Genomic DNA, 20,998 nt, shown 5'->3' with positions numbered 1-20,998 from the left:
CGATATCGTGTGACTGGACAATTGCCACCACTTAGGGAACGTAGGTCCATCCCCATCAGTGCAAGTGTGGAAATTTAGCTAACACAATGAACTCCAAAAACCATTTTGTGAAAGTAGCATGGAAATGTTCCATGCTTCCACATCGAAAACGTATCAATAAAAGCATTATTACTATGATATAGTTTTTGATATCCTGAGCCACAACAAAACGATGCACTGACAGCGAGAGGTCTGAGACTAATCCAAGACTGGCAACGTAATCCGGTAGTTTTATAACCAATTCCACAGATTCTTTGAGAAAACTCATTGGTCATCATATGTCTCTTATGAAGCAGCCTCCTCCTAAAGTGCAGAACTTCTTAAAGAGAGAAATTTCTAATAGCCTCGCAGTTTCATAAAATCTAAGAAAGAGGAACCTAAAACCATCTGTTGTCGCTGTGGTGAATCCACTGAGATTGTGAATCATCTTCTCTTTTTATGCCCATTTGTTAGGAGCAGTATGGTTACTCCTGTGATTATGGAGAGTTTATATATATAAGAGAATTTGGCTAGCTTCTTGTTCTTTCTTGCATCTATTTCAGAATGATCAACGTTAGAACAATGTATAATAATTGAGACCTGTCCACATGACTTCAACACAAATCCAAATAAGATGCAAAACCATTTATTTGTACCTGCTACTGGTTATTCTCATTATACGTCGCCACAGTTGATAAATTGAACACTAGGAACGTGCTGGACTTTGTTGTAATCTTCTCCACCTGGTATAAGTTTCTTCTTCCACTCCCTCTTCATTCCTTCAACCGTCAGTTCCTTTAACGAAGTTATGTACTTGAGTCCATCAGGAAGTGCCTGCAACTTTTTGCAACCATGCATAGTCAAAGTACGAAGACATGGCATCGAGAATTCTTCTATTGTCCACTCTTCCAACTCTTGTTCTTCAGATATATCTAGAGCACATAACTGAGGGAAACCACCTTTTGAGCACATCATTTTCCTCCCAACGAAAGCCTGATGTCTTAATTCAACCGACTTCAAACGAAGCAACTTTTCTAGAATCGGCATTGGATCCTCCTCCATGCGGCAATCATATAGATATATGTGTTCAAGGTGGGGAGGGAATCGATGTTGATCAGGAATCTTTGACATATGTACATGCAATCCTAACTCCTTGAGATGAAAAAAATCCAAAACGAACTCTCCCACTTTATGAATAAAATCCACACTGGCATTGGGCGAAGCAAGGAAATCAAGCGTCTCGAGGTTTCGCAAGGAGAGGTGACGATAGAGTTTCGAAAGTACAGTTTTCGCTCAGAGTTACAGCGAGAGACCTGAGTTTGGTCATACGGAGGAGGTCTGTCACACTACTGTGTTGTGTTGGGAAAGATGACAAGTGCTCCAGGTTTACTAGATCACCTAGTTCCAACTTGGTTTTATCATGCAAATGCACAGGTAGGGAAAGGTACCTTAACTCTAGCATCTCTTTCAAAACATTTGGTATATGAACCGGTACCCCTGCTGCATAAACACCTAAGTTCAAGTAGAGCAGAAGCTTTAAGTTCCGCATAGTAGAAGGTACATGAGAGACCCCAGCTTCGTATAAGCTCAAGAACCTCAAGTGGATGAGTCCTCCAATGCTAGAAGGTAACTTCCCTCCTTCAAACTTTACCCAAGAAAGATCCAACACCCTGAGCAATGGTAAAGGTGGAAGTAGAGACTTTGACAATTAGTAAGAAGTTCTCTTCTTTGGCTTTAGATAAACATACTTCTCTCATCATGTCATGCATTTGACAAGTTTCAAATCTCCACCTCAAGTAGTTTGTGTCAGCTATAAGCAAATTTCTCCTCAGTAGCTCTTTTAGGTAGTCTTCTCCACTATCTCGAATGGTTGATCCATCGAAAAAGGATGTTAATATTCCTTCTGCAGCCCAGTAATTAAACAATAACCACATACGTATCTTGTAATCTTCAGGAAAATGGGCTAGGTAAAGGAAGCAATGCTTTAAACGTGTTGGCAAATCTTCATAACTCAGAGATAATATTCGGTAAACCGAATTGAGACTGTTGTCATCTAAGCATGTTTTTTCCTACGATTTGAGCTCCAATATTGTCATAAACCCTTTTCCACTCACGAGCTGTATGTTTATTAGCTAACAAGCCTCCCAGCACTTTAACAGCTAATGGTAGTCCCCCACAGTATGTGACCATTTCCTTTCCCATGACTTCCATTTCTTCATCAAGCCTTAATTCTACACAATATCACACATTTCAAGATGTGAGCTGCAAAATAAATTTACTAGATTCTTGATCTTAATTTGATAGTTGAAAGTGTACCAGTTTCATCTTTCCTAGAGAGTACTATCCTCTCCCAGAGCTTCCAACTTTCTTTGGGAGTAAGAGTTCTTACATTAAAAGATAAACATGTTGGATCAACATGTAACCCAACACCTTCATTCCGAGAAGTAAGTAGCATCTTCCAACCTGCAAAATTATTTGTGTATACATGTTAGGGAATAAAAGACATTTATTCTATAGATTTCTTTTTACAATCACACAAGATCATGGCTCACCTCTTTTATGAGGAAACACAGCTTTTATTCTATCCCAGTCTTCTTCTTTCCATACATCATCGAGGACAACCAAATATCTACTTGTCTCCAACAATTGAAAGAGTTTTCCCTGGATTGTATACTCGTCCATCTGTAAAATATCACCATCGTGTGGCCGAAGTTCTTGATAGATCCTCTGCCAAACATGCTTCTGTGCAAACTGTTGTGAAACGCAGACCCATGCAAATCCATCAAAATGACGTCGGACAAAGTCATGATGAAAGACTTGTCTGGCCAGAGTGGTTTTACCAATACCGCCCATCCCAGATATAGAAACCACTAGAACTTTATCATTGTCCACCAAATGACAAACTAGTTCTTCAACGCTCTGCTCCACCCCGACAAGATCGTTTTCAGAACTGTTAGGAAACATTTGCCGGATCTCCCTCTGCTCCCTTTGTCTGTCCTCAAAAGACAGAGAACGACCACCATGATCAATGGTTTGTTGTATCCCAAAACTCTGCATTTCTCCAATCACTTCAGAGATCCTCTTAGTGATGCCTTTGATATCTGAAGCAACTTTGTGGCGATCCATAAAGAAGCAAGAAAGTCTTCTCGCTTGCTTCTTGATCCCTTTTCCTTTACCTCTAAATTTGTTCAGAAGAAAGGATTCAATGATATCCTCAGCATCATAAACAATGTCTTTGACATCTTCTAAGAAGTTTCTCACCCTTTCACTTGCATGTTTCTTGGCATCTGCATCTTTCAACAAGGATTGTAACCTTCTCAGCTGCAGCTTTAGTCCATCAACTTGCTCATCAATTCCCTGCAATCGCTCAGATTCTCGGCTCAGGAGATCCCAAAGCTTCTCAACTCCAAACGACACAACTCCTCCAGCCATAAAATGCTCCTCCACAATCACCTACCACAAACCCAGCAAGAACGCCAAGGGTACAGATTCTCAGAAAAAGAAAATGATCTAAATTCTCAGAAAGCGATCAATTTTGTCAAAACAAATTGACTCCAAGTCAACCTTAACCAGCCTACCAATCTATTGGCTGAGAGTTTTCCACAGTAATATATCTTATGATTAAGGGTCCCATATGATTAATAAATTGATCAAATAAGATCTATATATATATATATATCATAGGGCAGAATATTAAATTAGATGCTGCACTTGAAGAACTAGTATCACAACTTATCTACCAAATTGAAGAAGCTGCTGCTTGGTTTTCATGAAAGTTAAGCTTCTTCGTGAGCTTAGAAAGGAGAGAGGATTGTTTCTGGCTATTTTTTCATGTTCTTCAACCGATGACTCAGTCGTATCATTGGCCTATTCGATTCTCCAGCTCATTCACACTGATGCTTGAACTCTGCAAAGATATCACATATGACATATATAGGTTGTTAACTTCAGAGGCAAAATTTTCAAGAGGGGCTACACAAATCATTACACTGTTGAAACTATTAAGAGGATTGTAATCATAAGTCATAGCTAAAACTGTAAAACCTAGTGCTTGTAAAAGAAAATGTAACTTGAACCGAGCATATTTATTCACTTTATTAAATTTATCATTCCAGAGTAAAAAAACACCCATACACCTTACTCATTCTACGTCCTCTATATTGCTTGAATATCCGGGGATAACAAAACCACGAAAACTGTCCAATATTTGTAAGCAGAGCAAAACGGCAACAGATTGATCGATTAATAAGCAATATTTCATCATAGTACATGACTACATGACCGGACACACAAATTTCAAAGGGATTATAGGTTACCGTTTCAGCCGGAAGAGATAGTCTTTGAGAGAGGAAATAGCAACATGCTTATCAAAACACAAGAGACCACCACGTCACCAGTGTATCCTTGACTCAACAGCTTTAGATGCAGTGATATCTTTACCCACTCAAATCATCATCAGTAGCGGTTCTTGGCAACAGTGCAAATACAAGAAAGAATGGTAACTTAATCACTTTTCAGCATCAAGACGGCAAAGATTCTTTGTGATTTCTGTTCTTTGTGGTTGCATCATCACTCCATCAATCAAGATCACAAGTATACTATTTAGCTAAATAATTTGTTGATCAAAGGGAATTTTCATCAAGAAAAAAGCACTAAACCCTTATAGCGAAGATGAAGTAATTTCCCTAAAGTCTCTACCAGGCATTTCATCGAGACCTTCACTGCATTGATAATTGGAGTTACAAACACCGAATAATTTCTCTCCCATTTTAGTACTAAAACCAATCTATCTTTCACTAAATATGCTTCTGTGTGAGAAATTGAAATTCGATCATTGTACTAAGTTGGTAAAATTATATCCGTAAACAGAAATTAAACCTGCTTACAAGGTTTTGAGTTAAAGAGAGATATCTACGTGACCAAAACTAAAAATAAGAAGTGTATCAATATCGTGCGACTGAAAAAGCACGTGCCACCACCAAGGGAACGTAGCAACTATATTGCATTAATGAGAGAGAGATTTAGGATTGAACTAAATGTGTTTACTAGTAAAATTTTACACATTACACTGTTGGGCATGGAGCTAATAAGAAAGGTTATAGTATAATACCAAAAATCTTCAAGCTTTCGTTCGAATCGAAAAGAAGATATTCTCGGTTTTCTCAAGAATACTCGTGTACCAAAATCCTGATAAACCAACGATCGCTAGGATTGAGAAACAAAGGGTTCAGTTACTTAATACCCACAACGATTCAAAACGAGTTTGGAATCTTTCAGTCCTAGTGATCATTGCTTTAGTCACGATTTGGTACAATAGTATTCCTGAGAAAACCAAGTCTATCTTCCAACTCAACGATTCTGATGAAAGCATAAAGATCTCTGACACTAACCTTCTTCCGTGATCAATCTGATAAACACGTTTCCATGCCCAGTAACACACATAGAAGCCTACTCTTTTTTTCTTTTCTTTTCTCTGTAATATACAAACTTCATCTACTAATGTTGGTGTGATGCAAGCAGAGAATCAAAATTCCGTGCAGAACCAAAGGCCACACATATCCTTGTCCTTATAACACAACATGTCAAACAACGAGTCAACGACAAAATCAACCTCTATGGATTTACTCTACTTACATCTTCATTCATTCTTTTTTCCCCACCCATGCAGAGCTTTGTGGGTGTTCATATTTTATGGGCATATAACATATTTAGTCCCTGCTCATACACTTTGGGGAGCTATGGAGTGCTGTGTTGCTCTTCTTTAAAGAGCCATCATAGATGCTGATGCTAGCATAGCAAACCCTGCTGCAAAGTGGCGTGGCGTTGTGTGAGGGATACTTCTCCTCATGGGTTGTGGCGTAGGAACATCCGGGAATATAGTCACAGCTAAAATGGAATAACATAAGGTAGAGCTACAATATCCGCAGATTCTATTCTGAAAGCTTGGTTCCAGACCTGCAAGGATACCCCAGAATCTGGAGTATCTGTTCTCGCCTTTTTTAATATGACACCCGACTGACCAAGTAGCCATTCTTGGTCATCATCAACCTCCGGCAACATCTCCCTTGTTGGTACATTGAGTATCTGATTGAGATACTTTAGGTCAGGATGAGGCGGCTTTATGGATGCTTCACCATTTTCCTTGACTTTCACTTTCATTGTTGCAGCTAAAGGGCTTGGTGGACAGACTTTTTGTTTTTCTCCAGATACAGCAAAACCGTTAAGCCTAACTTCTTTGACTTGTGGCTTGCAAGTCGTTTCTTGCACCTTAGATGCAGGCATTGGAGGAGTTCGGGGTGCACCTAATGTTCTTCCATTTTCCACAGATGGTGCAGAAGTTGAGTGCCTCTGTAACTTGTGTGGCGTGGTTCCATTCCCTGCACAGAAATTAAAGACTACTGTTAGAAAAACAAAGAGTTAAGAACATTGACAACGTTTCAGACCCAAAACCAAGGACAAGTGAACGGATCTTGCATCAATAGTCCAAATAACTACCCAGAGACCAAGAAATTGAATTATCTTTTTAAGGTAAGAAAACATACCATGATTGGATAAAACTATAAGGTGCTTTTAAGTACCAAGCCATATTATCAAACTATGGTTAATATGGCAACTACACTCCTCATTCACCAGACAGAGAATCGGATCAGGGAATAACTCACCATACAAGAATCCATTTGTCACATGATCCTTCCGTTTGCCAAGATTTCCCTCAGTAATAACGTTGTTCTTGACGCTTGCCCGTGAAAGGTCAGGCGGTTTGCTATTTCTTATATCCAGATAGTCCTTTTCCCTCTCCTCTAATCTGGGCCCTCCTATCAATTTTGGTTTCTCCTGGCGAGTTTTATTTATTGACTCTATGTTTTCCTCTTTCTTATCTATAATTCTGTCTTTATCTCTTGCTTCATTCTTCTTTTCCCCTTCTTGATCCCTGGGTTTATCACTCTTGGTCACACTTTGCTTGCGGTGACTCTTCTCCGCTGATTCTGTTTGCCTCGCCTGGTCTCTGTTCTCCATTGGTTTACTCATAGCCTCAGTTCTTTTCTGATCTGCATCTAAGTGTACTCGAGAAGTAGCATTTTTAGAACTTTTTGCCGCTGCAAAATTCTTCGGGGTATTGATTCTCTTATCTTCATCCACCCTATGGCTTATTTCCTCAACTGGACCATTCTCAAATGCTCCTCCAGTTGGTCCTAAATTTTTTGGGTTAGGATAATCAATCTTTTGTGCACTCTGACTTCCTGTTGCTTCTTCGTCATATCTGATCCTTGTTGCCAGGTCCTGTACATACTTTGACTCTCCATTGATATTATTCTGCACGGCATTTGTTACAAGTTTCTCTCTGTGCCCGGTGTTTGTCAGAACCTCTGCTTTCTTCTCCTCCAACGGTTTGCTTTTTTCTTTATCTTTCTCCTTGTCTTTCCGATCTTTATGTCTGTCTTTCTTCTCCTTTCTTTCCTTCTGCTTGTCTTTGCTTCTATCTTTACTCTTTTTCTCTTTACCCTCTTTCTTTTCTTTATCCTTCTTGTGCTTCTTTTCCTTGTACTTGTCCTGAAATTCACATCCCATGAAGGCACATATAAGGGAGGATCACAAAAATTCATATAAACTTATAAGGCAGTAGCATAAAGTTCCACTTCCACCTATAACAGACTGTACTCTATACGTGGCAAAGGCATAAAAAACAGAATACAAAAGCATTTCAAGATAAAACTATCATTTTCCAGAGGAAAATTACAGAAAGAAAAACGAAAGCCTCCAAATCCCTCAACTATTAACAGAAAAGATTTACCATGCTTTGGTAGTTAGGACATTCAAAACCCATATGAGCTTATATACGACTGCGGGCCAAAAATAGTGAAAAAGATGGATATGCATTGTTTTTCTTTTTCTTTATCCTCTAGTAGGCAACTAGTCTGATCTATCTGACGTAAGCTACTACCAGTAAGTTCATAACTAACTCCTAAACTCCTCAATACTCTTTCTGAGTACCATTTACTGCAGTGTCTTAATTATGGCTATGTAATCACTAATCACCTACACCAATGCAAAGCACCCTCACTACTTCCTGATCCTTAAATAGTCTAATCTTATACCGGTTGTGAAAAGAGATACTAATATGGTCCTCAGGTCAAATAAGCAAACCCTTGAGAAAATAATCAATGAGATAAATAATTCTAACATCTAACACAACGAACTACATGAACAGCCCTTCACTTGAAAGTTTAAAATTCCCCAGTTAAAGTCAATCAAAGATCCATCACCCTTAATGTGTTCTATATATAGTAGGAGACAAAGGAACATTCTCGTAAATTTAGAACAGAAAGGTACATCTCTAATGATTTCTCTCACATATAAGCACCAATCGATCAGCATCAGCGATACGCTCATAAGATTTAGTCAAATCCTTCCTATCGATAGCAATTTACGTATACTCAAGGTTTGATCACCATAATAGCAAAAGACTAATTCTCCAGAGTCTAAGAATCACCTACTCAAACGGTTCACCAAGTATGTCTATAAGTCCTAAAAAACAACACAAAACATTCCACAATACAAAGAATTCCACAAAACCCATTAGACTCCAGTCACATGCAATCCTTGAGTTTCCTCTAAAAATTGGTTTCTAATTTCTAAAAATAAACAGAATGACAGTGGTTCAAAGTAGAGTAAGTTCTAAGAGTTGACATATGAACCTTTACAAGAGGTACTGCTTCGTCAGTTCTAATCTTCTTCTCATATCCTGGTGGAGGAAATGGGAAGCAGCGAGACATGGCACTTGTACGTGGGAACTGTAAAGTAGTATACTTTAACCACTGTCCTACTTTTTTAACTCATTTATCCCAACACTTGACCAGATCAGAATCTATGATCCTGTACACCATTCCAGCTCAAAATTCACTTTCCGACCCGCAGTAATCAAATTCCAAGGCCACAATTTCGAAATCACTTATAACTTAGCAAATTACACTTCTGAACCCTCTGATATGGGTCAAACTTGAATTGAATTCAGAGTGGTACCCTCAAGATTATATAGCCTGCCACAAAACCACATCACCAGAAATCAAGATCAGAACCACTTTACACAACTCACATTAACAAACTTTTGGAATTATGAGCATCTTAAAAAAAAGCACCTTTAAGTTCAATTAATCAAAATCTCAACTCCGTGGCAAAGCTCGAATTGAATGTGAAGAAACCCAATTGGGCAAATAATACTGACTCCCGCATCAACAGCTCCAAATTCAATTCTCACACTCCAAGAATTGAGCTTTTCACTAATTAGGGTTGATTCCAAAAAGACGATCCAATCAAAACCCTAAAATAAATCAAATTGAACAAAAACAAAACAAAATGTCAAGTGAAATCACAAGATTATGCCAAAGGAACGTAAAGTCGAAGCTATGTACCAATCCTCTCCATGTGGGTTTGAAGTAAAAGAAAACCAAAAAAATTATCAGAAAACCCCAAAAATCAAAGCTTTTTAGTAATCTCTGCCCCGATCCAATTTCAAAACTCAAAAATCCAAACTTTATCAGTAAAACAAAATCAAAAGATGTTGCTTCAGTTTCATATAAAAAACGTGCGATTTCGAAAAGATCTCAAGAGTGAGAAAAATATCAAATCTCTCATCTCTCTCTCTCTCTCTTCTCAATCTACATGTGTTTGGCATAAGAAGTGTGTATATATATATATACCTTCTCTTTCTGTGTAATAATATATATGTAAATGTTCTTCTATGAAAGGTTTTATTTTTGAAAAAAAAAAAAATTGAAACTTTTACGGGTTATGTTTTGATGGGTTGGCTCTCTTTGATGTGGGAAGAAGAAAACTCTCTCTCTCTCTTCTTTGTGTTTCTCTCTCAAAACCCCAGCCAAGGAAAGAGAAACTTTGGCCAGAGAATGGTAAATTTGTATTTATAGACCAAGAGAAAGAAGATGGATACGTGTCATTCGTATACTTTATTTCTTCAACATTCTCTTTAAGTAAATGGGCTTTTTGGACTATTTTCTTCATTGGGCTTGGTCCGATATTGACTCTGTTTGATTGATTCTGACTTTTTCATACCCCACGATAGCCGGTGTTGAATTTATGCATTTGACTATTGATTTGGCCTAAACATACATTACGTTTATAAATATTTGAATTTCATACCCCAACTTTAAAATCAATACCCCAAATATAATTATTGTGCCAAAACATACAAAAACATATTTCTCGACTAACTCTGTTAAGCTTCCGTTTAATCAAAATGACGTGGATTCCACGTGTGCGCAGCGATCCAAACGACGTTGTTTTGGCAAAACTGAGAAACTCAAATTTTGGCCAAAATGACATCGTTTTTTATTTGTCTCCCAAATCTCTCTTCCTCTCTCCCGAAACTCTCTCTCGCGGCGGAGGAACCCTAGAATTTGGGCGTTTTCAATTTCGAGTCGATCTGAAGTAGGTTATCGTTTTCTAAAGCCGAGGGCAATGATTCCCGGGGATGAAGGTGATTTGGAAGTCGCACCTGGAGTTCCAAACCGGTAATTTTCGAAAAATTATTTACGAAATTCCTCATAGTTCATCGATTGATTAGCATTGGATAGTTTGTTGAATTCTATTATGTAATTGCATAAAAAATGTGTTATAATAGTGGGTATTTGTATAAGTCGTGTATGATTTGTGTGTGTGTTAGAGAAAATCTCGGTTTTGAACAATATTTGGTTTTGTTTTTGTAGACCTGAAGATCCAATTTTCATAATCTACTATAATGGAAAGTTTGAAGTCGCCAATGGTTGTGATTGCATATGTTGGAGGCGAGACTCATAATCTTGAATGCAAGGCGGAGACCATAATTAAAAACATGGTGGAGTCGATAGGGTTGTCTATGGTTGGGCAAAGAATATGGTTTAAATACCCCTACGAGATGTTCTCAGAGTTGAAGTTGTTGTATGATGGATCCGATAATTTCCAGAGAATGTGTTCAGCTGCGCTGTGGACAAGATCAATAGAATTCTATGTGGAGAAGAATGAGATTTCTAATGATGGAGCTGGTGAAGAAGAACACAATGATGATGGAGCTAGTGAAGATCGAGGCAATAATAGAGCTGATCAAGAAGGAGTCAATGATGGTGGAGATGGTGAAGGCAACGATAGAGCTTGGTTTGCTAGAGGTGGTGATGAGGAGGATTGTTTCGGTAGAGGAGATGATGATGAGGAAGATGAGGCTTGTGATTCTGAGGCCACTCCTCCGAATTCAGATGATGAGGATGGTGGATCCGAAAAACACCTTAGGTACAAAAAAGGCAGTGGAGAGATAAGATTGGGGCAGGTATTTGACAGCATACCTTTGTTCAAGGAAGCTGTTGTTGAGTATGCGCTTAAGGAAGGAACTAATGTGAAGTATTCAAGATGGGGATCTGAGAAATCGGAAGTCATATGCTCTCTTGGTGGTGGTTGCAAATTCATACTTTATTGTTCTTTTCAAAAAGAACTGAACACATTCCAAGTCATGTACTGCAGTGACTTCCATTCATGTATCCCAAACAAGTATAGCAAGGTAGTGAAGGATGGGGTCATTGCTAAGTTGGTATTGGATGACTTAGGAATGATCCTACTTTCAAGCCAAGGCAATACAAGCAATAATGGAGGACCGTTACAACTGGGTGGTCACTCCAGATCAATGTAGAAAAGCCAAGACAAAAGCATTGGCAATGATTCAAGCTAAACATGATGAGCAATTTGCTAGACTAAAGGACTACCGTCTAAAGGTACTTGAGTAAGTTTTTTTTTTAGATTTGCATTTACTTATTGCGAAACCGATTCTCATCTCTAACTTTGCTTTTTTTTTTTTTTCAGTTCTAACCCAGGCTCGACTGTTGAAGTGGGAACAATAAGAACTGATGAAGGTATTGAGAAGTTCGACAGGTTCTACGTCTGTTTGGAAGCACTCTGGAAGACATTTGTTGCTCAATGTCGACCCATATTTGGGATAGATGGTTGTTTTTTGAAGAACGATGTCAAAGGTCAACTCTTGGCAGCTATAGGACGAGATGCCAACAACCAGTTCTTCCCTATTGCATGGGCTATTGTGCCAGTAGAGAATACAAATAGTTGGATATGGTTTATCCAGCTTCTTAAAGCAGACTTGCAACTTGGAGATGGTGAAGGATTTAGTCTCATCTCAGACAGGCAGAAGGTGAGTTGGAGACACTTACTCTCCTAATCTACATTATACTTAAAATATGAGTTTGAGACACTTACTCTTTTTGTGATAGGGCCTGCTTATTGTTGTGGAACATGAGTTGCCCAAAGTCAAACATCGTATGTGTGCACGCAACATATATTCAATCCTTAGCCAAATTCCCAAATCAAAATTCGCATATATATTATCGAAATTGAATAACTAAAATCAACCAAAACACAAATTATTACTTACCAGAAGTAGATGATTAATACATTGGATGCAACCTACTGCAGATCGACTCGAAATTGAAAACGCCCAAATTCTAGGGTTCCTCCGCCGCGAGAGAGAGAGTTTCGGGAGAGAGGAAGAGATATTTGGAAGACAAATAAAAAACGACGCCGTTTTGGCCAAAATTTGAGTTTCTCAGCTTTGCCAAAACGACGTCGTTTGGATCGCTGTGCACACACACGTGGAATCCACGTCATTTTGATTAAACGGAAGCTTAACACAGTTAGTCGACAAACACGTTTTTGTATGTTTTGGCACAACAATTATACTTGGGGTATTGATTTCGAAGTTGGGGGTACGGAATTCAAATATTTAGAAACGTAATGTATGTTTAGGCCAGATCAATAGTCAAATGTATGAATTCAACACAGGGCTATTGTGGGGGTATGAAAAAGCCGTTTCTCCATTCTTCAAGTCTTCTGATTTTGTTACAAATTTACAAGTCTTCTGATTTTGTTTTCCCCGTGAAGTTGTATATACTATATAAAAAGATAAATGGTGTTATGTAAGAGAGTAAGAGAGAATAAAATGGTTTAAAGTTTCAACAAAACTTAACTAATTGTCAATCTAGAGACACTCTCTAAATTATCATCATGATCAACTCTAAATCTCTATGAGCCACAAATTATTTCTTCCTTCCAATGTGATATTTTCTTCGTTCAAAACATTTTTAAGTTTTTGATAAGTATTTAATGTTATTGGGCTGCTAGTGTTTGGCTCATTAAGCCTTAGAATTTGTGTTTAAGGAATTATTCAACAAAAAATGTTTATCATTTTTTTCCTCATCGTTTATATTTTTCTCTCTTATTTTCTCTGATCTTCACCTTAATCTCTCTTTCTTCTGCTTCACATCTCTATTTTTGTTACTATCCTTTGATAAGGTGTTTCCATCTTATCAAATTGGTGATTTCCATCTGAGAGTTGTATAAACTCAAGGGTAAAAAAAAAAAAAAAAAAAAACTAGAAATGAATATTAGTGATGAAGCTTGCGATCGCATACTACGATCTTGTGATGAAATTAGGTTTCAGTTGAAGGAGATGATGAGAACCAATCGAGAGTGTCGACAAAACCTCCTTAGCCTACAAACCAACACGGTGAGTCCAGATCGTCCGTCAGCTGCTCAACAAACTACCATGGGGAGTCCAGATCTTCTTCCATCTGTCCAACAACCCATCACAGCGAGTTTAGATCGTCCACATTTAGAGCTTACACCAAGAAAATCCCTAGAAATTCCTCTTGGGAATTCTGTCAAACAATTGGTGAGCATTGCGTTTCCAGAATCAGTCAATGGGTCTCTGAGCTTCCAATCGCTGTACAAGCTCTAAGGGAAGTAAGAAATCATGTCACACGCAGCTATCACAAGGCCAGGAAGAAGCCAACACGAGGGGGACGTCACGAGATCATTTTGGCAACACAAATCACCAAACGCTCCATGAAGAAACATGGTAAGCGACCTTATCATCCCTTGCGATATTGTAGGATTCAGGAGTTTGCTTGTGCGGTTAGACAAAAAGATACGTCCTTGGATTATGATGCGTCACAAGAGCTTGATGATGGAGCTGATTTCAGAAGGAGGGCAAGGAATCGTATTAGGCGTGTCAACAATGGTTGTCAAGTTCAAGTGGCTGAAACATTGGAGATTCAACAAAGAGTTCTGACGGTTCACGGTAACTTAAGAGCTTCTTCTCGATTTAGTCCAGTCCATTGTGGTGTTGATAAGGTACGGCTTTAGGATTCAAGAGCTGAAGACGGAAATGATAGAGTAAGGAATGATTCAAAGTCTTGGACCAAATCTGCAGAGGCATGGGAGCAAGTGGGGTTGAAACCTCAAGAACTAAGTGTAGGGAACCAGACTTTAGGAGTAGTTTACATTGGATTCCAAAGAATAACTCCACAAATGAATAGAGAGCTCAAGCCTAATGAAGAAAACCTATCCTGGAAGCATCATGAACGTAGAGGATCGAACGGTGAGCTTTAGGGTGTAACACATCACGGTTGGGAGAGAGTGGGAGCAGATAACTCAAGGAATAATAAGGCTGGGATGTCAAGCTGCTCTAGGGAAGCTTTAAAGAAGTGGATAAACAACTTGGAGGCTTACTTGTGTGCAGGACAAGTTCCTCAAAACGATTGGTTGAAGATTGTGTATTCACTCTTAGAAGGAGAAACATGACAGTGGATCTGATATGATCGTGGCAAGCAAGGAGCCAGAGGCGGCAGAGCAACCAGAGGTGGTGGGAAGGATCACTCGTTCAAGAGCTAAGGAGAGGGCCAAGGAAGCTCATGCACTCATGGTGACGGGTCATTCAACCTACCAAGGATCCAAGTCTTCAACATATCCAACCTGAAGACTTCACCCGGTAATGATGACTAGGTAACTTATGTGAGAAGTTTGTACTCTTTTTCCCATAGCTGAGTTTTGTCCCAATGGGTTTTCTCAGCATGGTTTTTAATGAGGCAAATGGATCACTACGTCGAGTTATCTAGAAGTCATTACCAATGGAGAATAATGTACTTCTGTACTAGTTCAAGTGACTTCTGTACTACTACAGGTCACTTAGACGTTTTGCTGTTTTCTTATTTCCTTAAAACGTTTTGTTGTTTTATTTTTAACTTCCTGCTGTTTGGAGTGTCGAGCCTAGGGTTAATTATAAAACCCACAGCCACGCCTCCTTTGTTCTTTAGTGAAGAATGATGTTGTAACACGAATTGTTGATCTTTCTTCCTCAATTTGATTTCTTGAATGCGTTCTTGAATTCTGGGTTTCTAAACACTTTGTGACATAGAAACTCTTCACTTGTTTCGTTCCATACAACCACCTAAACATCTATCTCCATCAAACCATTGTTTTTTTCCTTCGATCTTCACACATCATCACCCAAAACCTTCCGTTCATCATCACATTCCATCCACATCACCTGTCACTCGTTTATCAGCCTTCAACAGAGTCCAATCCTAGGGGAAATCGTATCATGTGGTATCAGAGCCAACTCTGTGCCAAGGCTAAGTGATTCTAAGAACCCTAATCTCTTGTGTTTTTGCTTAATTTCGTTTGTCTAGTTTTAGGGTTTTGTTTTTTGGTTGTTCGTTTGTGTCTAGATCGAATAGGGTTTAGTTCTTGCTGATTTGTTTGAGTTTAGGAGTTAGTTTTGTGTTGTTTCGAAATTAGACTGCAATTAGGGTTTAGTTATTTCGAGTTTGTTAGCTATAGGGTTTGGTATTGTTCGATTTTTTTCTTGTAGTCTTGTTCGATATTAGAATTTCGAGTCTTAGAGTTTTATTTTCGTTTTTCTCATTCAAGGAACATTTTACTGCAAGATCCTTCTTTAATCTGCAGGTACAATGGAGCTTTCTCCAGAAGCTATGGAAGCTTTGAACCAAGTCTTGTCCAAGCGAATAGCAGAAGCAAACAAAACAATGACCACTCAGTTTCAGCAACAGATGGAGCAGCTCAGTAACAAGTTAGAGAAGCAGCTCAAAGACATAGCTCAAGCATCTAGCACTTCAGATCAGAGTTCTTCAGACCCGCCTAGTCCTAATGAAGCCCACCGTTTAGCTAAAGGAAAGGCACACATGGGAATCTCTTCCAAACACACACGGATCAAGACAGTTAAGTCACCTATTGGGGGAAGAGAGACTTGTTTCAATCAGAGGAGAAACACTCAAGGAACAGAAAGAGAGCATCGCAGAACTGGCATAGATCACATGCATCCACGACGAGTTGAACAAGTAGCTGGGCATCGAGTATATATTGTGTCAGATAGAGAATATTCCGAAGAAGAAGAAGTTTCAGATCATAGTCAAGAGACAATGAGGAGAAACCGAAACAGAGATCATGACAGGGATTATGATCCTTTGAGGCAGCAGCTGAAACATCTCAAGATTCAGTATCCTTCTTTTCATGGTACCAATGATCCAGAGACTTATCTAGACTGGGAGAGGAAGATGGAATCTAACTTTCAGGTTCAAGGTACTTATGAGCTGAACAAGGTGAAGATAGCCATATTCGAATTCAATGGCTATGCTTTGTTGTGGTGGGAGCAGTTGGGGCTTACTAGACATCGACAGAGAGAGCCTGCTATCACTACATGGGAACAACATGTCACACAGATGAGAAAGAAGTTTGTGCCTACACACTATCAGAGGGAGATTCTTAACAAGCTTAGGCGTCTCATTCAAGGCACTAAGTCTGTTAGAGACTACTATCAAGAGCTGGAAACGCTTATGATCAGGGCTGTCCTAAGGGAAAGTGAAGACATGGTTATGTCTAGGTTTCTTGGAGGTTTGAACAGAGAGATTCAAGACAAGATAGAGCTGCAGAACTATGAAGATGTGAAAGAAATGGTACATAAGGCAGAGTTGATTGAATCGCAGATTAAGAGAAAGGGAGTGAGGTCTACGTTTACGCCTGACATGTCCAAGCCGAGAGAATTCAGTAAACCCGCCTTCACCAAGGACAGCAAACCCGTGACAGCCACAGTCAAAGAGGAGGTTAAGATCGATTTCAAGCCCAAGAGTAGTACCTCTACAAGTCATATTAGTTGTTTCAAATGCCAAGGAATGGGGCATTATTCCAGAGACTGTCCAAACAAGAAGCTGTTTCTTCTTCAAGAAGGAGGAGAGATTGTGCCAGTAGACAGTTCAGAGAGTGAATCAGAGTCTGAACTCTGTGAAGAAGGTGAACCAGCAGTCATGGGAGAGATGTTAGTAGCACGCAAAGCTTTAAGTGTTCAGATGCATCCAGATGATAGAGGTCAGCGTGAGAACCTATTTCACACCAGGTGTATGGTTCAAGACAAGGTCTGCACCTTGATCGTAGATGGTGGTAGCTGTACTAATGCAGCTAGTGAAGAGATGGTACAGAAGCTTAATCTCAAAACCACTTCACATCCAAGGCCTTATCAGCTACAATGGTTGAACAACAAGGGAGCTTTGACAGTCACGCAGCAAGTGATGGTGAAACTAGCGATTGGGAAGTATGAGGATGAGCTGTTATGTGATGTGATTCCGATGAAGTCAAGTCATATTCTGTTGGAAAGACCATGGCAGTTCGACAGAAGAGTGTTTCAAGATGGCTACACCAACAAGCAGTCATTTGAGTTCAAAGGACGCCAGGTCACTCTTCTACCACTTACACCCAGCAAAATCTACAAGGACCAGCTACACATGAACCGCAAGGATACAGAGAAAGTGTCTCACAGCCTGTACATCAACCACAGCGAGTTCAACAATCTTTTTGATCCAGAGATGACCACATTCATGTTTGAGTATAAAGAAACACTCACCAGCACTAAGCCAGCAGAAGAGCTTCCACGCGAAATCATAGAGATTAAAGAGGAGTACAAGAATGAGTTTCCAGAAGAGATATCTCCAGGTTTGCCGCCACTATGTGGGATAAAGCATCAGATCGAATTGGTACCAGTTTCAGCTCTGTCGAACAGACCAGCTTACAGAACCAATCCAGTAGAAACAAAAGAGCTTCAGAAGCAAGTAGAAGAGCTGATGAGCAAGGGACACATTAAAGAGAACCTCAGTCCAAGTGCAGGTAAGGATAATGTAGTCACAGATGCATTATCCAGGAGGTACACTCTCATTTCTACTTTGTCTTCTAAGCTAGTAGGACTTTATGAGACTGACATCGATTTTGCTGAGAGCTATGGCAAATGCCATAAGTTTGCTTTTGAAAACTACTATAGGCAGGATGGGTATCTGTTCTTTAATGATAGATTGTGCATACCAAGAGGATCCATGAGAGAGATGCTGATCAGAGAAGCTCACGGAGGAGGACTAGCTGGACATTTCGGAATGTCAAAGACTCTACTTGGACTGCAAGAACACTTCTATTGGCCTCAAATGCAGAAAGACGTTGAGAAGGTTTGTTCTAGGTGCCATATCTGCAAAATGGCGAAGGGTAAGGTACAGCCACACGGCTTGTACATTCCTCTACCGAATCCTTCTCAACCTTGGACTCAAATTTCTATGCATTTTGTTCTTGGCTTACCTCGAACCAGAAATGGTAGAGATTCTATTTTTGTTGTGGTTGACAGGTTTAGGAAGATGGCTCACGTCATTACAAGTCACAAGACGGGTGATGCTGTTATTGTAGCTAACTTGTTTTTCAGGGAAGTCATAAGGAGGATCAATGACAACACATATCAGACTGATCTTCAAGGTAAGTATACCATATCATCAACAGTCAATGTTTCTGACTTGCTCTCTTACTATGCAGATTCCGATTTGAGGACAAATCCTTTTGAAGAGGGGGAGGATGATATGATCGTGGCAAGCAAGGAGCCAGAGGTGGCAGAGCAACCGGAGGTGGTGGGAAGGATCACTCGTTCAAGAGCTAAGGAGAGGGCCAAGAAAGCTCATGCACTCATGGTGACGGGTCATTCAACCTACCAAGGATCCAAGTCTTCAACATATCCAACCTGAAGACTTCACCCGGTAATGATGACTAGGTAACTTAGGTGAGAAGTTTGTACTCTTTTTCCCATAGCTGAGTTTTGTCCCAATGGGTTTTCTCAGCATGGTTTTTAATGAGGCAAATGGATCACTACGTCGAGTTATCTAGAAGTCATTACCAATGGGGAATAAATGTACTTCTGTACTAGTTCAAGTGACTTCTGTACTACTACAGGTCACTTAGACGTTTTGCTGTTTTCTTATTTCCTTAAAACGTTTTGTTGTTTTATTTTTAACTTCCTGCTGTTTGGAGTGTCGAGCCTAGGGTTAATTATAAAACCCACAGCCACGCCTCCTTTGTTCTTTAGCGAAGAATGATGTTGTAACACGAATTGTTGATCTTTCTTCCTCAATTTGATTTCTTGAATGCGTTCTTGAATTCTGGGTTTCTAAACACTTTGTGACATAGAAACTCTTCACTTGTTTCGTTCCATACAACCCACCTAAACATCTATCTCCATCAAACCTTTGTTTTCTTCCTTCGATCTTCACACATCATCACCCAAAACCTTCCGTTCATCATCACATTCCATCCACATCACCTGTCACTCGTTTATCAGCCTTCAACAGAGTCCAATCCTAGGGGAAATCGTATCATGTGGTATCAGAGCCCAACTCTGTGCCAAGGCTAAGTGATTCTAAGAACCCTAATCTCTTGTGTTTTTGCTTAATTTCGTTTGTCTAGTTTTAGGGTTTTGTTTTTTTGTTGTTCGTTTGTGTCTAGATCGAATAGGGTTTAGTTCTTGCTGATTTGTTTGAGTTTAGGAGTTAGTTTTGTGTTGTTTCAAAATTAGACTGCAATTAGGGTTTAGTTATTTCGAGTTTGTCTTAGCTTATAGTAGGGTTTGGTATTGTTCGATTTTTTTTCTTGTAGTCTTGTTCGATATTAGAATTTCGAGTCTTAGAGTTTTATTTTCGTTTTTCTCATTCAAGGAACATTTTACTGCAAGATCCTTCTTTAATCTGCAGGTACAATGGAGCTTTCTCCAGAAGCTATGGAAGCTTTGAACCAAGTCTTGTCCAAGCGAATAGCAGAAGCAAACAAAACAATGACCACTCAGTTTCAGCAACAGATGGAGCAGCTCAGTAACAAGTTAGAGAAGCAGCTCAAAGACATAGCTCAAGCATCTAGCACTTCAGATCAGAGTTCTTCAGACCCGCCTAGTCCTAATGAAGCCCACCGTTTAGCTAAAGGAAAGGCACACATGGGAATCTCTTCCATACACACACGGATCAAGACAGTTAAGTCACCTATTGGGGGAAGAGAGACTTGTTTCAGTCAGAGGAGAAACACTCAAGGAACAGAAAGAGAGCATCGCAGAACTGGCAGAGATCACATGCATCCACGACGAGTTGAACAAGTAGCTGGGCATCGAGTATATATTGTGTCAGATAGAGAATATTCCGAAGAAGAAGAAGTTTCAGATCATAGTCAAGAGACAATGAGGAGAAACCGAAACAGAGATCATGACAGGGATATGATCCTTTGAGGCAGCAGCTGAAACATCTCAAGATTCAGTATCCTTCTTTTCATGGTACCAATGATCCAGAGACTTATCTAGACTGGGAGAGGAAGATGGAATCTAACTTTCAGGTTCAAGGTACTTATGAGCTGAACAAGGTGAAGATAGCCATATTCGAATTCAATGGCTATGCTTTGTTGTGGTGGGAGCAGTTGGGGCTTACTAGACATCGACAGAGAGAGCCTGCTATCACTACATGGGAACAACTAGTCACACAGATGAGAAAGAAGTTTGTGCCTACACACTATCAGAGGGAGATTCTTAACAAGCTTAGGCGTCTCATTCAAGGGCACTAAGTCTGTTAGAGACTACTATCAAGAGCTGGAGAACGCTTATGATCAGGGCTGTCCTAAGGGAAAGTGAAGACATGGTTATGTCTAGGTTTCTTGGAGGTTTGAACAGAGAGATTCAAGACAAGATAGAGCTGCAGAACTATGAAGATGTGAAAGAAATGGTACATAAGGCAGAGTTGATTGAATCGCAGATTAAGAGAAAGGGAGTGAGGTCTACGTTTACGCCTGACATGTCAAAGCCGAG

The 20,998-nt window shown here is 39.6% G+C and overlaps 2 protein-coding genes and 1 pseudogene across 6 annotated transcripts; 1 reads left to right on the top strand and 2 right to left on the bottom strand.

Moving 5' to 3' along the window:
* Window positions 1-515: 515 nt before the first annotated feature.
* On the bottom strand, window positions 516-3,654 carry LOC104770916 (disease resistance protein RPH8A-like; annotated as a pseudogene). The gene is made up of 4 exons (XR_015592215.1): window positions 2,571-3,654; window positions 2,335-2,481; window positions 675-2,249; window positions 516-572 (listed from the first exon to the last, which is right to left on the bottom strand). The product of XR_015592215.1 is annotated as a disease resistance protein RPH8A-like (transcript).
* A 1,807-nt stretch (window positions 3,655-5,461) lies between these two features.
* LOC104770917 (uncharacterized) lies at window positions 5,462-9,944 on the bottom strand. 4 transcript variants are annotated; one of them, XM_010495392.3, is made up of 5 exons: window positions 9,717-9,944; window positions 9,156-9,337; window positions 8,715-9,056; window positions 6,681-7,569; window positions 5,462-6,395 (listed from the first exon to the last, which is right to left on the bottom strand). In XM_010495392.3, the coding sequence occupies exons 3-5, from the start codon at window positions 8,790-8,792 to the stop codon at window positions 5,905-5,907; spliced, it is 1,458 nt and encodes a 485-aa protein (XP_010493694.1). In that variant the 5' UTR covers window positions 8,793-9,056; window positions 9,156-9,337; window positions 9,717-9,944; the 3' UTR covers window positions 5,462-5,904. The 4 variants fall into 4 exon arrangements, with proteins under 4 accessions (XP_010493694.1, XP_087359659.1, XP_010493693.1 ...); XM_087503533.1 differs by having other exon boundaries at window positions 6,561-7,569; window positions 9,429-9,917; XM_010495391.3 differs by having other exon boundaries at window positions 9,429-9,911.
* A 5,212-nt stretch (window positions 9,945-15,156) lies between these two features.
* Window positions 15,157-19,317, top strand: LOC147919167 (uncharacterized). Its single transcript, XM_087504330.1, has 2 exons — window positions 15,157-15,480; window positions 15,811-19,317. The coding sequence occupies exon 2, from the start codon at window positions 15,816-15,818 to the stop codon at window positions 18,906-18,908; it is 3,093 nt and encodes a 1,030-aa protein (XP_087360456.1). The 5' UTR covers window positions 15,157-15,480; window positions 15,811-15,815; the 3' UTR covers window positions 18,909-19,317.
* The last annotated feature ends 1,681 nt before the right edge of the window (window positions 19,318-20,998 follow it).

This window comes from Camelina sativa, chromosome 20, assembly GCF_030686135.1.
Source record: "Camelina sativa cultivar CO46 ecotype springtype chromosome 20, ASM3068613v1".
Lineage (NCBI taxonomy): Eukaryota > Viridiplantae > Streptophyta > Magnoliopsida > Brassicales > Brassicaceae > Camelina > Camelina sativa.
The sequence above is the reverse complement of the archived record's forward strand: the minus strand, read 5'-3'. Positions and strand labels throughout refer to the sequence as shown.